The 16,408-nt window shown below is 36.0% G+C and overlaps 1 protein-coding gene across 1 annotated transcript; it reads left to right on the plus strand.

Annotated features, from left to right (window-relative positions):
• Positions 1 to 281: 281 nt before the first annotated feature.
• LOC145563834 (uncharacterized) lies at positions 282 to 9,975 on the plus strand. Its single transcript, XM_081624255.1, has 7 exons — positions 282 to 481; positions 1,705 to 2,038; positions 5,907 to 6,101; positions 6,697 to 6,786; positions 6,970 to 7,028; positions 9,118 to 9,268; positions 9,348 to 9,975. Exons 2-7 carry the CDS (start codon positions 1,721 to 1,723, stop codon positions 9,417 to 9,419), a joined length of 885 nt encoding a protein of 294 aa, XP_081480381.1. The 5' UTR covers positions 282 to 481; positions 1,705 to 1,720; the 3' UTR covers positions 9,420 to 9,975.
• Positions 9,976 to 16,408: the final 6,433 nt, after the last annotated feature.

Here is a 16,408-nt window from a genome sequence, read left to right on the forward strand (position 1 = left end):
TTTGGACCAATTCTGTCGGTCCGGTCCGATTTTGGTCCTAGCTTAATCGGTCCGGTTTTTTATTCTTAAAATTCTAATTTTCGATCTTCAGTCCGGATCGGTCTGGTATGATTCGGTCTGATACAACCCTATTCAAACCAAATACACGATAACAGTATCAGTTTAATTAAATCCGTTTCCAACCTAAAAAATACACCTACCAAACACCCTCAAAGTCAAAACGAACATAAATAAGGGAAGGAATAAGCGAATAAGTAGACGGTATTGCTGCATCAGTTTAATTCAAAAACTGCTGCAAAACAAAAATGTTTACGGTATTGCATAAGTAGACGGAGTAATAAAAAGAAGCACGTGGACATCTGTGATCTGTCCTCAGTTCCCGCTCTCTCTCTCGGTTTCCCATTGAAGCGCACTACACACTCTCCAATCTCCATTGAGTCGACTTCTGAAATCACTATCCTCCATTGTAGCAGCTTCTGAGGTAAGATGTTATTTCTTTTCGTATTCATTGAATATCAATTTCACTATCTAGGGTTTATTGTTAATTTTATTGTCGAGTATAGTCAATTTAAGGTTATTCTGAAGTTGATTATTGAACTATTCGTTATAATATGAAAAATCATAAAGTGCAATTTTGTTGGTTGAGAAGAAAATTATGTGATTTTTCGAGCATTATTTGATATTTGAATTAAATTTTCCTTTAATGTTAGGATAGAACTATGAAATTGGACCGTTTCTACCTTAAATCATGTGATTTTTCAAGCCTAATTCGATAATTAATTAAATTTTGTTGCTATTGGGTTGCAGAGCCCTTTAATACTAGAATGGAACTATGATAATGGACCTTTTTTTCCCTGGGCATGGCGGCCGCCCCTCCTGACCTCGCTCAGGGACGGGCCTGGTTGTAGTTTAGTTTCTCCTAAATTGCAATTGTTGCCATTTTCTTTGTTTAGTAATATTTTGATCGATTTCTGAAATTGTTCAAAATTATGCATTGACGAATGAAAGTCAAAATATTACGTGGTATATTGAAATTATAAAATTAAAGATTTAGTATATTGACATGTTTACTATTGTTTGCCCAATTGATAATTTATTTGTTGTTTCTATAAATGAAGCCTATATGATTGTATTTGAAATGTAAAAAAATAAGGGCAAAAAGAAATTTATATAATCCATTAGTCAACATATAAGCTTGCTTCTTATGATTAGGGAAAAAACACCTAAGTATTAAATAGCAGAACCAATTAGATGCAAAAAGCTTTATCATTTTCATCAAGTTTAGTAATGGAGCAAGAAATATGGAATCAAATATTTTATTAATATGAATATTGGGGGTTACACTTGTAAATCTATTGAATCTTCTCTCTAATGGTTAGGGTTAAGTATGTGTTTGCGATACCAGGTCTTATCGACTTATACCATGCTACATATCTACAATTTGGTAGTAGGTAGGTGATTGGGTCTTTGTGACTTGTCAGTTTTGAAACCCTAGGAGTTATCCTTATTATATTGCAAGTCGTGGGTTGGAGAGCCAGATAGTTATATTCCTTAAATCTTTGAAATATCAACAACTCAATTTGTGATATTTTTCTGTTTTTAGATAAATATGACACCAGTAATTTACAAATTTTTATGTCTACACTGGTTTTTTTGGATCATACATTGTTTATAACTTTGTTGCTAACATTACCTTGAATGTAGGATTCTTATATTTATTATGCTGGAAGGTTCAGTAGATTTGGAAGATCGGGGCCAGCAGAACAGGATAGGACCAGATTTATTTGGTTTCTACATGTGTGAGATAGCAGATTTGTTAACTCAAGTTGACAATTTTATGCCTTATCCTCCCAGAACTAAAGAAGCTGCTATAGTATCATCGGATGTACTGGAGAGTAGCAAAGGAACAGATACTTTTTCTTATGCTTCTTCCTTATTCAGCAACAGCTTAGAAAATGTTATTCCTGATGTCAAAAGGGAATTGTTGAAGTCTTCATTGAGGCAGAGCATTAGCACTTTAACACAAGAAGTTGATGAGGTACCTCTTGATATCTTCCTTGTTTTTATGTGGGTGTTCTATTGTTGAATTACTGTTTTACTGTATATATTGAAGTCAATTACTATTTTTTTATCAACTCACGTGAAAATATGTTGAAGTCAATTAATATGCCTAAAACTCTGTAATGGTGAAATCGTGTTAACTAAATAGGGATGGAGGGAGTAAAATTTTTACTAATTTACTTGACTTAAAATATATAGAAGTTTACTAGCAATATGTAATTCAAGATATTTACGCGAACAACCGCAAGTCCTTAATGTTTATATTTTTTCTTTTAAGACAAGTTAAGGGGATTTTCAAAAGAGACTATTATTTAGGTTATATTTGATTTTTACTTCTATTGGTTGTCTTGCAAATTAACCAGTTTCACTATCTTTGTTAACTTTTTTGGTGTGTCTATAACAACTGACATGTTTTGCAGCTAGCATTGGCCTATGCCCATTAAGAATATTTGTGCTTAGATTCTAGAATATTCCACAAAGCTAATACAAAATGGCAGAAGTATACACAATTATGTGGGGAAATTTGTCAGTATAAAGATTACATTTGTGTTGACTCTAAGTCTCTAAAGCTGTCAAGATCAGGATAACACATGATGTGGAGTAGGTTTGCAATCATTTTGCATTAGCATAAGCACATTATGAGTACTTACATAAATCTAAGCAAACTTTTTATATTTCAGCCATATTAAGTCTAAACTCTGATCTTACTCCTGAAATCTAAAGTAATTAGGCTTAAATGTTCTCAAATGCTACATCACCAAAATCATAATTTAACTGCACAAAAAAGCAGAAAAATGTGCTCTTTGTCTTATAATTAGCAAGGCATAGTGGCAGTGTGTTGGATCTATGGGCCTTGGTTCCATAAATTATCAAGGAGATGCCCAAAGCAAATTTAAGACATAACTCACCACTTAATGAAAGGTTTAGAATCAAGATCTGAAATTTAGAACCCTTTGAACTAAGATGGATGAGTTGAAGTGGTATATGTTATGGTTAGGGTTAATATGTAGAAGCATATATTTCACAAACCAAGGTAAAAGGGTCTTTTATCGATCGCAGTCCATCAATTTAACAGAACTTACTATTTATGTTATTTGGCTTATTAAAGCTGAATTTATGCAAAAGCTCTATTTTCATATACTCATTTATCTAACTAAAACATCGTAAGTTCGTGGCCTTTTAGAGGCTACAAAACTGGACTCCTAAATGACCTAGGAAGATAATTACTTTGTATATAGCTCACCTAATGTGAATAGAAAAGGAAATTTTGATTCTAATAATCCAACCTTTTAGCCATACACCCCATAATAATCCAACCTTTTATACCTATTGACTTTTAATGGTCCAAAGTAACCGGTGACTTGAACAATGGGTAATTCTTTTTTATTTAAAAAAAAATTCTTTTGACTACCATCAGCACCTTTTTGACCATTTCCAACCCCTTTCAAACCACCATTATGTTCATCCCACCACCCACATCGACCGTATATTCTCCTTCCCCACACAGTTCACAACCATGACCCTCACCTGCAGCTTCATCCACTTCACCAAATCATCCCTCCTCTTACCAAATCATCTTCATTTATTACCACCACTTTACCATGCTTACTAATGAATAAAAAATTCAAAAACCACCACCACCACCTTACCATTTACACCACCATTTTTATGTACTAAATGAATAAAAAATCCCAATAATATATGTCTCTAAATAGATCAATACTGAAATTGTGACATAAATTAGAGTAATTGATGCACTCTTTCGAAAAAAAAAAGAGTACTTGTTGCTCGAAGTTGTTCTATCATGCTCAAGTGTTGTGTAATTTGGGTGGGAGAGGTGGTGGGGGTCGTTGTTGCGCTTATTAAGTGTGGCTGTGTGGGTTCAGTAAGGAGGAAACAGAAGGTGAGACAAGAGGAAGATGCCAAGATGGTGGTCTGGTTGAGAAGAAGTTCATGGAGGATAAGAGATAAAGTGATTAGAGAAAGAAGAGAAGGGGAGTTGGCGTGGTGGTTTTAGGGAGGAGGAGAGAAAAGGTGGCTGTGGTGTGCAGGGGGGGGCTGTTTTAAGGGTGGAGTAAGAATGATGAGGGTGGAGCTTTGTGTGGTTATGGAAGAAGAGGATGGCACACGGTGGATGGGAAGAGAGAGAAATGGCCAAATTTTTTTTTTTATTTATATTTTTTTATTCTTTATTTTTAAATTGATAAGAAATAAAAATTGAATATATTATACAAAGGCATGTGGACAAGTGACCGGATATAGTAGGTAACTTACCTGTTGGGATCATTAAAAACGAATGAGTGCAAAAGGTTGGATTGTTAAGAGCGAACCACTTAAGGGTTGGATTATTTTAATCAATTTTTCCAATAGAAAACTATAAATAAACTTCTTTAACTTTCCTAATGAGAATAGGAAGCTAATTTTAATAGCTTTCCAAAAAGTTAATTCTTTCATATTAAGACTTTTTATAGGCTACATGTAATTATTCCTACACTAAAGGAGTTTGTAAAACCATGTAACTGGCAAACAACAAAAGGAATTGTCATTTTGTTTTTTTTTTTTCTTTTCTATTTTTTTTTATTTATTTTTTTTTTTTTTATTGGGGGAGGGGGGGGGGGGGGGGCAGCAGATTATTTATAAAGGAGTAGATAGGCCACCTGACCTGATCTGTCACCTAATTATCCTTTAATAACCTCCGTGTTTTGTTTTTGTTTTTTATTTCCTAGTCAGTCGGTCAGGTAGGTTTGACATCAATATTTTAGGGTTGGTGGGTCGGTCATTCAAATATTGAGTCATTCAAAGGTACAAATGGTGTGCGCTTGGGTGGAAGAAACTGAGAGCAGACTGAAGAGTGTTTGTATAAACTTATTAAAGAGCAATTGATTGGCTGTAAAGGTTAGTTGTTTGACTGGATAACTTGTTGAAAGAGAGAGGTTACCCAGGTTACGGTCATAGCACAATACACTGAGCTGTTGAAGTGCATATGTTGATCTATTTTCCTGTAGTTTCTCTCAATATGACTCTTTCCATTTGCTGTTTTCCTCAAAGCTATATTTTGGTTATCTTAAAAAATCCAAGTGAAGTACTATTTTTCTCCCTCTAAGGAATTAGATGTTTATAAAAAAATGTTGCTTTAAGTTATTTATAAAACATAAAACAAGTGCATCAACAGATGTTTAGTTAACCATTTTTGTGAATGCAGGGTGCTTCTTCGGATTGCATCACATAGTTATTTTCAGAGGAACAAGAACCTATTATGCATTTTAGCTAGCTCATTATTACCTGACCCATACTTGGAACTAGATCATCCAATTTTTAGCTGAATGAAAATTCACTTGATCCTAATAGAGCTGAATTTTAATTTGATTTACTTGATTTTTTTGTTTTTAATGAAAATTGATTTGTCAATAGACCTCTTACATACTATTAATGGTAAAAGTGAGCTCCTTTATTTTGAGTTCAAAAATGAATGCAATATCATAAATAGGATTTAAAACTTGTACGACCAATTAGTTTACATTTTATCACTCTACTGTAAATTATGAGAGATTTGATCTCATTGAGTTAACTGAATTACATTCGAATATGGCTCAAGCCCAATCAGATCTGAATTATTTGCCACCCTCTACGTGCCTTCGTTTTCTTTTTCCTATATTTGGAATTGGGGAATCGTTATTTTCCCCCTCTAATTTTATCGGAAAGCTCACACACCAATCCTCCCAAATTCCCATCACACTGATGAAGGGTTTTATATCAAATTTCAAGAACTTTTTTATCAAACAATATCTTATCAGTTTTTAATAATCTTATAAGTGATTATTTTATAAATGATTTTTGAAATGCAGGTGTTTGATCCTGTAATGCGCATTCGCCATGTTATTTCCTGCCTGATTTACAAAAGAAGGGAGATTTCAAGTGGGAAAGCTCCCATTATTGGGAATTCAACTACTTTGCATTGCAAGAAGCTCAAGACATCATCTTCAAATGCTAAAGAAAAACTTTTAATTGATGAAAGTAGATATTCTGAGAAAGAAACGGATGTAAGAAGCTCTAGTTTCTGATTCTGTTGAATTATTCTGGGAATCGATGATATGTTGATTATTTACTACTCCCTCTGTTTTTTGTAAATGTATCGGTTGGATTGGCACATAGTTTTAGGAGGGTGAGTTGAATGGAGTAAAATATTTTGTAAGTGGGGTTTCTTGAGGAATTAAAAATTAAAGAAAAGAGATAGTGGGGTAATTATTTTTATGAAAAAGTAAGGCATGTGAGAGGAGAAAAATGATAGTAATAATAATAATAATAATAAAGTAGGGTGAGGACCATGTGAGGAGAAAGGTGTAACAAAAAAATATAGGAAGATGTCCAAAAAGGGAAGTGATGCACTTATTAAAAGATGGCCGATCTAGGAAAGTGATGCACTTAATAAAAAATGAGGGAGTAGTTCATAAATTAAACTATGTAATGCAAGGGATAAACTCGGCTTGCATACCATCTACTCTATTTTGTCTTCTTTATATACCTATTCATGCTATCTGAACACTTTGTTTTGACTTTGTGTTCTTTATTCTTTTATCTGTGGAATTGAGCAGTTATTCATGTCAGTGCACTTTGACTCTTTGTGCTTTATTCCAGGCATGTGAAGATTTAAAAGTACTCTTAGAGAGTGACCCTATCCTGGTTGAAGAGACAATGATCAAACAATCTGATGAACTACTTGTAATGGTTAGTTTTTGAAAAACTTGAGTTTTGCTCCTCTTTGCATGAGAATTGGGTAATGTACTTTACTTCCTTGAGTTATATCTTATATAACCTGTTAAAGTTGGCCTTATATCAGTGACTCAGTTGTAATATGACAGTGTATAAGTGTCATGGAAAAGTTGAGATATTCTTTGTTGCCTTACACAGCTAAATCACATGGAAAAGCAGCTTGAAGATTTGCTGTACACGATAGTTTCAAAGTTTAGGTATGTAATTTTACATTGGAGTGCAAATATGAATAACGTTTGATTACAGTTGCTCAATCCCTCTACTATTGTGTAGTTAATCATGTAATTATACTGAATAATTTTGTGTGTGATTTGATTTCAAATTTCATAATATGGGGTTTGAACTTTGAAGAATCCTATAATTGTAGCATAAATTAATAAAGTACAACTTTTGAAGTATATACAGGACAGAATGTTTAAAATTGTTTGAGATAAAATTCGTCAGTGATGCATGTCTAATTCTCTACTGAGACCATCATAGTAGAATAATTTTTTTTTAATTAAATATTTTATTGGAGCTTCCATACCATTTTGTTGAGGCTTCCATACCAATGATCCTTCCTTGGATGGTTTGATATGAATTATTGCATAACACCTTAGATGTAAGTGTTTGATGGTGAGAAATTGCTGCCAGAGGCTCCTGATTTCTGTTGTTGATCGGATACTCAGTTTTTAAATAATCTTTTTCCTGCGCTTTTGAGGATGAAACACATGTGTAAATACAAGCAATTTGGAGCGTTATGCAAACCGCTGATTTGGACTCTTTGATTGGGTAAAATTCTTTGACAACCACCTGGATGCATGGATAAGGTTATGTCTGGAATTTGTAGCAAATTTTAATGCTAAACATTACGACACCTGTATACATAATCCTAGGAATGTGTGTGTTTGTAGTAAATTAACCTTTACATTGTGCGTCTCCTTTTTTAAATGGTCATGTATGAGATTGACTCTTTTCTTATAGACTCATTTTGTTGCTTTGTACATGCTTTACAAGTATAGTAAGCCTTATGAATCAGTGTATAATTATTTTGATCACGGAGCTGTTCATATTAACAGGTTAATATTGCAGTGAAAAATCTTTTGAAAAAAGGGAAAAGAAAATTAAAAACTGGGGAAAACAGAGATTTATTGATATACAGGAAAGTGAGTGATGAGGCTTCTCAATGTTAAAATCATTAGTTCTTATGGTGGCATAGTCCTCTGACGGTTGTGTGCTCGATTTAGATTCAGTATTTTATATTTGTTTTCTCCTTGTGTTGGATTGGGAAGGATGCATATTTCATAAGATTGACACCAGGGAGGATGATGCTTGATCAAATCACAGCTGGTAAAACTGATAGAGAAGTGTCTTTGGATGGTTGACTGAATGATTCCTAGTGAATGTATCAGAAAAGTAGTGTTAGACGGTGAATAACCTAGGTGTTTCCAGGCGTTTGTGAGACAGAAATTATTGTATAGCAGACTTCTTGGTTGTGAAATCAAATGCATCTACTATGCTGAGGTTTCCACAGAGTGGAAGGATTTTTGTGTATATGTGATTGGAGGATTAAAGATTGCATGATATTAGGAAGTGCAGGACAATGCCATTTTCATAGATTGCATATATTAAAGCTGGATGGTAATGGAATATGTGGTAGTATGCTACAGGATAGTATATGTTGATTATTTGGACCATAATAATAAGATAAAGGCTGATATATTATGAGTTAAGAGTTCTGCAAATCCTTATTGGTGGTATATGGCCTTTTAAAATCCAACAAGGCAATGAATTCAGTAAAACCTAGTTGAATAACATATACTAATGTACATGTAGCTTACTCTGGTTAGTTATATGTACTAGGCCATAAAGAACCAGGCAGGCTTGGTGAAGATGGTCGATAAGTCACCTTGTGACTTTGAATTCACAAGTTCGAGCCTCACCATCATTTTAACTTTGTACTTTATTTACAAACTAGCTTTGATCACATTTATTTACTAATATTTAAATATAAATGTCATTATGTTAATTGTTGTTGGGTTACTTATCTCAATGTATTGTTTCAAGATACTCAGCATCATTTTGTATACTTTTAGTTGATTTTAGGGGTTAGTGAGATTCATTTTTATAATGCATGATACTTGTGTCCAAGCTTTTATCAGTTAGCTTATTTTGGGTAATGAATTGAGCGGGATGGTGTTCTCAGCTCCGAGAGTGATTAGATATGCAGAATGGTTGATTTTACGTGTCTTTCCATGTAACAGAAAACTGCAGATAATGCTTACTTTGTGATTTTGTGTCTTGAAGGCCTATGACTCAACAAGAGAAGCAACATCTTCAAAAGCTGATCGAGAAACTTCCAGCAAAAAATCTAGATCGAATTTTGGAAATCATCAACCACAAAAAGTCATCAGATACTGTCTCTCTTGATAAGATTTTTATTGATCTTGAAGAACAGGTAGTCTCAGTGCTTTGTGTTGTAAATGCATGCCTTATATTGGACTTCTATGAAATTGTAATTCGTTGCTGTAATGCAGGAAAACGTAACTCTTTGGAGACTCTATTTCTATGTAAAAGCTGTTGAAAATGCAAGAAAGTTGTCGGCATAGCTCCCCTTCATCAAGTTGGAGAATATTTGAGACTTGAGAGGTATCTTGTAAGAACCTATCGTGCTGTTCCTTAATTCCAGCATCATATGACATGTATAACATCCGAGTGCACAGAAATGGCACCATTATAGTTGCCGGAGTACTTCAAGGGTCCTTCCTTCACTAGCAAAGATTTTCCTGTCGTGGCTTCAGAAACTTTTTTGACGGAGGAATAGAAGAAAAACCTTAAAACCTTGGGGTTTTTGTATAGGTGTTTCAGTGTTTGTAGATTAACTTGTCTACATTTTCAGAAAATCATGCTCACAAATGCAGCTTCATGGAGTTTCATGTCAAGTACATATATAGACTAGTTTTGTATAGCTGGATGTTCTAAATGATTTACTCCCTACGTTCTTAAACAATTGACACGTTTGACTTTTAACTTTGACCATTGTTTTTTAAGTAACTAGTCGTAGTGCGTGGGCCCCCAACGCTACAATATGTAATTTAGTTAACGTTAATTGTATGTTATTATTTTGAAGATTATAAAAATGGACGTAAATTAGGCTTATGTCAATTGGATACTTTTGAACGGGTATATTGCTCAGGTTGTACGCAAACGGTAGTAGCAGAGCCTATTGTTTGATGTAGTGTAGTGAATTGGTATTTATTGTGTCTCTTAGTACTGTGCATTTCCTTAAAAATTGTATATTGCACACGTTAGTTTATACAGTGATAATTTTATTAATTTTATACTTTAAAGAGGGTGTGCACCATCTCTTTCGCTCCCAAAATCTTTCTGTTGAATTCTACTTTTTTGAAAACAAATTAAGTGTGATAGATAAAGTGTTTACTCACTTAACCCCTTCATTCTTTGATCCTTCATCTCTCTCTCTCTCTCTCTCTCAAATATATTTTGCTGCAAGTTATTCACAGCACGATAAGTTTAACACATTACCTTGAGTATCTCATTATATTTCCTAGACTTAAATAAGATTTTTACTCCATTGAATAGGTTAACCTTTAAAAATGCACGGAAAACCCTTAAAGTTGTGTTCAAAAACCTTGTCTAAGAGCTTGCTTGAACACATTACCTTAAGTATCTTCAAGATCAAAGGATTTTCCTCTTTTTTCACCTAACACTTGTTTGTCTTGGTTTTGATAGAATTGCGCCTTTTTAGTAAGAATTTTGGCGCACATGACAACAAGCGTAAGTTAAGCTTACGTATGAAAAGGGTTTGGTGATCGTAATTTAACAACCGAAATAGCTTAACTAAACTTGGAATACTATTAACAGTGAATAAACGAATTGAGTCAAAATTTGAGAAATCTAGGTGAATAAACGAACAAAAATTTATAAACAATGAATCATTTCTCTAACATAAGCCATGGAAAAACACAATGTATATATACTACATTAATAAAATATATATTACAATTAAAGTTTGAAAAATCTGGTACATATGTCGAACCACCTCTATTGCATTGTGGCATTGACTCTTGCACCCTTCTTTGCCTAAAGGCTCCCAACAATCTGCCAACAAACGCAAAAAAATAAAAAATTGCACCATGATACGAAGAAATTAGAATAGCTACACGATACAAGCGAAGAATTCAAAATCAAATACTTTTTATTTGGAATTTCAATCAATACTTGCCTTTCACATCTCATCTATGAGATTATGTAGTTGTAGAAGACTACAACTAAAGTATAATAATATTAGTTTGGGATACTGGGGCTTGTGTCGCCACATCAGCATGACGACTTGCGTGCTTTAACACTATTGTCGACCTTTCATAGATCCCAACCAGCAAAAATTCTTGGGTGGACTTGGTCCACAATAAATTTATTGTGGACCTTATGGCTTTACGTGTTGTTGTCCGAAGAAAATACCATACCCTACACGTACTTACCCAGCCCAAATCTAACAAACCCATTCTACTTCGTATAACCCAGTATTCCTTCCTTCATTAATTACAAAAAAAAGCCCCAACTATATTCTCTCTCCTCTGCGACCATCGTCGTCGAAATTACGATGCAAATTCATCAATTGAAGAACAAAATTCTGCTGCAATTGTCTCAACAAATCAGTTTTTGAATTGGAATTAAACACAAATAACAATGAAGTTATCAATTACTCTTTATTTTGATTTTTACCAAATATTCGACTATCATAAATAAAAATTGATTATGTTTTTAATTCGATTTAATTCTTCCCAAATCATTATGTTTTTCTCAAAAAAAAAAAAAAAAAGATTCTTCCCAAATCATTATGTTTTTCTCTTCTTAGGATTTTTAATTATTTTAAAATGTTAATCAATTAGAATTTTCTTGATCAATTTTGGTTTCGTTTGCGTATAATTTGAGGTTTATATGATTGATGATGGTGTTAGTTCTGGTAATTTTTTGTAGGTTCAAGGATAAAAATTACATAAATTATGTTGTGAGTAGAATTTTGATTTGTTTTATTTTTCTGATTTATTAATTGTGGAGTGTTAGTAGTGAAGTTTGGTATGGAAAAGAGGTGAGAATGATAAAATAAATAAATAAATAATTGGGTTTCTATGGTTTACGACCAATTTTACCCTTTTGAAGGCCTTAGAGACTTTGGGAGAAGGCTAACAATATACTTAAATAAAGGTCACTATGTCTATTACTTTCTCCATTTTTTAATTCTTGCAACACTTCTCTAAAATGGAAATGTCACAATACTTACAATACACTATAAATGGAAAGTTATTTTAGGAAAAAACTATATTATTTCCCTTATTTAAAGCACATGGCCCACTAAATTACACTCCTAACAATCACTCATCCTATTTTAAAGTGTATTATATCATGTAAACATCACATTTCTTAAATACCATGAAAAAGTGTGTGTTGCAACTATTAAAAAACGGAGGAAGTATGACATTAGTGTATGAGAAAGGTTGCTATATTATTTTAAGGGTCACAATATATATAGCTAGTTGATTGAGTTTCTGCAATCAGCTACTTCCTCCATTTTTTTAGTTGACACTATTTAACTTTTACACTATTCAAAGACTACACTGACTCGCTTTTGTGGTTTATAGATACGATAAAATATAATTATGTGGGATCTTGTTTGAATCGTCTATATGTATATTTTGTTAATATCCACTTTATATATATATATATATATATATATATATATATATATATATATATATATATATATTAATAATTTTACAATGCTGATAATTGAAGTTATTAAACGTTAAAAACATGCGTTGGCAAGCGTGATAATAAATAGATGTCAACTAGAAAAAAAAAATAGAGGAAGTATATGGCAGATGGCTGCCTTCAATGCCAATTAACTCTCATAGGCTTAGCCTTATGGCTTGGTATTATCCCTCTTTTGCTTTTGATAAAACTAATTTGGCTTGTAATATTTTAGATAGTTGGGATCACTGTAGTAGGCGGTGTTGCATGGAGCAAGCCACTACGGCTATGTACTCTTTTAGCTTAACTATTAGCATCTTATTTTGCTCAAACATTTCTGATGTTGTTGTAATGGTTTTCTTCATTTGAAGGCTATATAATATTTCCTTTGTTGTGTAAAAAAGAGCTACATATTGTTATATGTCACAGTTTTGAAACGATTGTTAATTTGTTATTGTGCAAGTTAAATACATAATGTTGTAAACACGAGTTATGAGCTGTTGTTTTTTTTTTTTAATTGTGAATGGAGTGTGGTATAATTTGTCTCGCAACTTGTGAGAAGAATGAGGTATGTGCAAATAAATCATGTATACGTTTATTCTTTTATTTAGCCAAAAATCGTCAAATATCTATTGCTTTTACTTCGTATGTATGTTAGATGATAAGAAGGAACATGAGCATTATTGTTCTCAAAGACATTAATGCATTTATAATAGAGTATTGTAGGATTGATTTGGAGAATCATATATATTTGAAAACTCTACAAGCCTATTAGCTCAATTGGTCGAGCACTGTTGTTTTGGGTATTTTTGTCCCTCGGGAGAGTTACAGCTCGAGGACTGATCCGACTGCGTCTACGGAGACTCCGGGTGTTTGGAGCTCTGCCTCCGACGGTCAAGTTAGTACTTGAATGTATGTAGGAGAAGATGCGGAAAAATGAAAAATAAGATCTTCTCGGAATCCGAGATCAGGTGCTTCTCTGACGTGAGAGAATGTAGGGTCTGCTGTAATAATTAATTCCTATCCCGAAAATGGGGGAATCTCCTATTCGTAGGGTAATGGGGAAATGTGCCCTTGATTAGGTCACTCTGACCTAGCTCTGCTGGGCTGCGCCGTATTACGACTTTCTCAGGATTTGGGCCCTTGAAGGCCGTTTTTTTCTCCCAAGCTCTAGGAGGGACACGTGTCAAATGGAGACTGGTCTAATTCGGACCAACCAAAGTATGACACGTGTCAGGACTTGATTGACCCACGGGGCATGGGTAAAATTACCCAAAATATTTGCCCCTCAAAGATGTGACATGGCGTGCCACGTGGCATCTGTGACACATGTCACTCAGCCATAGGAAATAGATTTTTTTTTCTTTTTTTTTTTACTGTGAAAATTTTACCTTTCACATTCCGGGGAAATTACCAGGATGCCCCTGTTTTTTACCCCTCTATAAATACACAATTTACCCCCCTCATTTTGGACGTTTCCAAAACATTCTAGAGAGAGAAAATCACCAATCCTAGAGAGAGAAAATCTGAGCTAGGCACCATCTCCTGGAAAGATGACCAGGAGAACGCCAACGCCTACTCTGGATGCTATGAGGCGGCATTCCTGGCAGGGCTCCGGTTCCCGCTTCACCATGCTGTGAGAGCCATACTCAGGGGTTATGGCCTGGGCGTCTGACAGCTCTCCCCGAATTCATGGGCTAACATTCTGGGGTATGTTGCCGCCTGTGAGATGCAAGACTTGAATCCCAGCTGGGAGGCTTTTTCTCACATGCACTATCTCAGCCGCAACCCAGGCGGTTGGAGGGCGTGGTACATCTTGACCACTCTCCCTCAGTACCAAATGACATTGGACAAAGTGTCCAAATATGACAGTTGGAAAACACGTTTCAATCTGCTGTCTGCCCCAACCCGTCGAGAGAATGGGGAGCTGCGCCGGTATAATAAAAGCCCGACCTTCTAGGTCACAAATGTGCCCTTCCCTGGATTTCAGGGGACGACTATGACGCTATCATGGAAACCAAGTTTTTTAAGCTCCATACGGAGACACTCTCAACCGGGGACGTAATAAAGGTCCCTAATAATTAGATTCCCATGTGCGCATGGTTTAGAGATGAGGCGTTCGTATCCGCCTGTGGGCTTAGCACGATGTTTCTAAAGCGTATGTTTGATATACATCCGGTTTAACTCCGCTTGTACTATTGTTAGCCAATTATGATTTTGCACTAATCATGTGTTCATTATTTTTGCAGAAAAAGCTTTGAACATGGTGGCTGACGAGAAGACTTTCAAGCGGTCCTCAGCACAAATCCGGAGGGACCTGGCGGAGGTTAAGGCCGCCAAGCTGAAGGCTGAGGTAAGAACCATCTAACTCCTCAGATTATTGTTTCCAACACACATTGCCGGTTGTATATTTAATACTTCGCTAATTGCAGGGTGGAGAGGCACCTAGGTCCTTTACTAAGAACTTAGCCAAACGGGGACGGGATGAGACCGCCTCAACCCAAACGTCCGCCAAAGCGGCTTCAGGTAAGACGGGCCCTGAAGGCTCTTCTGAGAGGACCCGCCTCCGCGTCGGGGGGAGAAATGTCACCATTCGAGGCTTTGGAGTGGGCTTTGATATGGTCCCATCCGGCCTCTCTGGGCCTAGGGGTGGTGCAATCCCCGAAGCTCCTGAAGGTAAATACAATCCCTTCGAATCCTCGCTTGAGCTGGGATGACCGTTGCGAGTGAAATCTCACTCTCAACAGACTTCTTCGTCCGACAGCCGGCATCAAGCTGGTGCCGCCTATATAGTTCACTCACCCTCTTTCACATATAGTGCAGATCAATCCCCCTGATGGCCGGATGTGCAGGTGCATGCTCGGTCGATGCTGGCAGCCGTTCCCAAGAAGGAGAAGGATGCCATCCCGGGCATTGAGACGTTCAATGTTGAACGTATCACTGCACTCCTGTCTGAGGTATACCTTATTCCCCTTTGCTGGAACTAAGTATAATTTATCCCGCATGAATGACACCGTTTGTGTCTACAGGCCATGCTCAGGGTTGATGGACTCAAACGGCCATATACCCGGAAGAGGGAGGAGGTAAAGAGAGCCACTAGATCAGCTAGGGATTCTCAAGATGTTGCTGAATATCAGTGTACAATTAATGAACTTGAAACTAAAGCCGAATTGATGCAACAGGAGGAACAGATCAAGGGTCTTCAAAAAGCCCTGGATGAGGGTAAGGAAAGGGCCAACACGGCTGAAACCAGCCTCAAGAAGGCGGAGGAAGACCTCAAGGCCTTGCAGGGTGCCTCCCAGGAGAATGTAAAGCTCAAGGCGGAGGTTGAGAGACTGAAGAAGGATGCGGAGCGAGTCCAAATGAATATCAAGGCAACAATCAAGGTGGAGCAAGACCGCCTGATTGCTGAAAATGAAGCGGACTCTGACGCCCGGATGAAGATCGCCTGGGAAGCTCTCTACCGCAACAAGGACTATGGTTTGTGGGGTCTGGCTTTTCAATATGCTGAAAATGTAGTGTATTTAAGAAAGAAGAGGGAGCCGGAGCCCGAGTCCTTCGAGGCCTGGGCAAACGCTGAGCTTGAGGAACCTACCAAGGAGCTCCCCGAAGAAGGAGAAGCAATTGAGCTTCAATCTGATGGGGAGAATCCCTAAGAGGAGAACTAGGCGGCCCAACCTTGAATTTTCTGCGGCAATATGCCAAATTTATGCTTCTCCGGCCTGCGTGCCGAGTACTTGTGTATTTTTACCGACTGAGGAGTCGGGTGACAATTTTTATCTTGTCCCGGATGTTATCCAGTAAACAGTAATATCCGGTTTTTACC

Source organism: Chenopodium album, chromosome 10 (genome assembly GCF_948465745.1).
Source record: "Chenopodium album chromosome 10, dcCheAlbu1.1, whole genome shotgun sequence".
NCBI lineage: Eukaryota > Viridiplantae > Streptophyta > Magnoliopsida > Caryophyllales > Amaranthaceae > Chenopodium > Chenopodium album.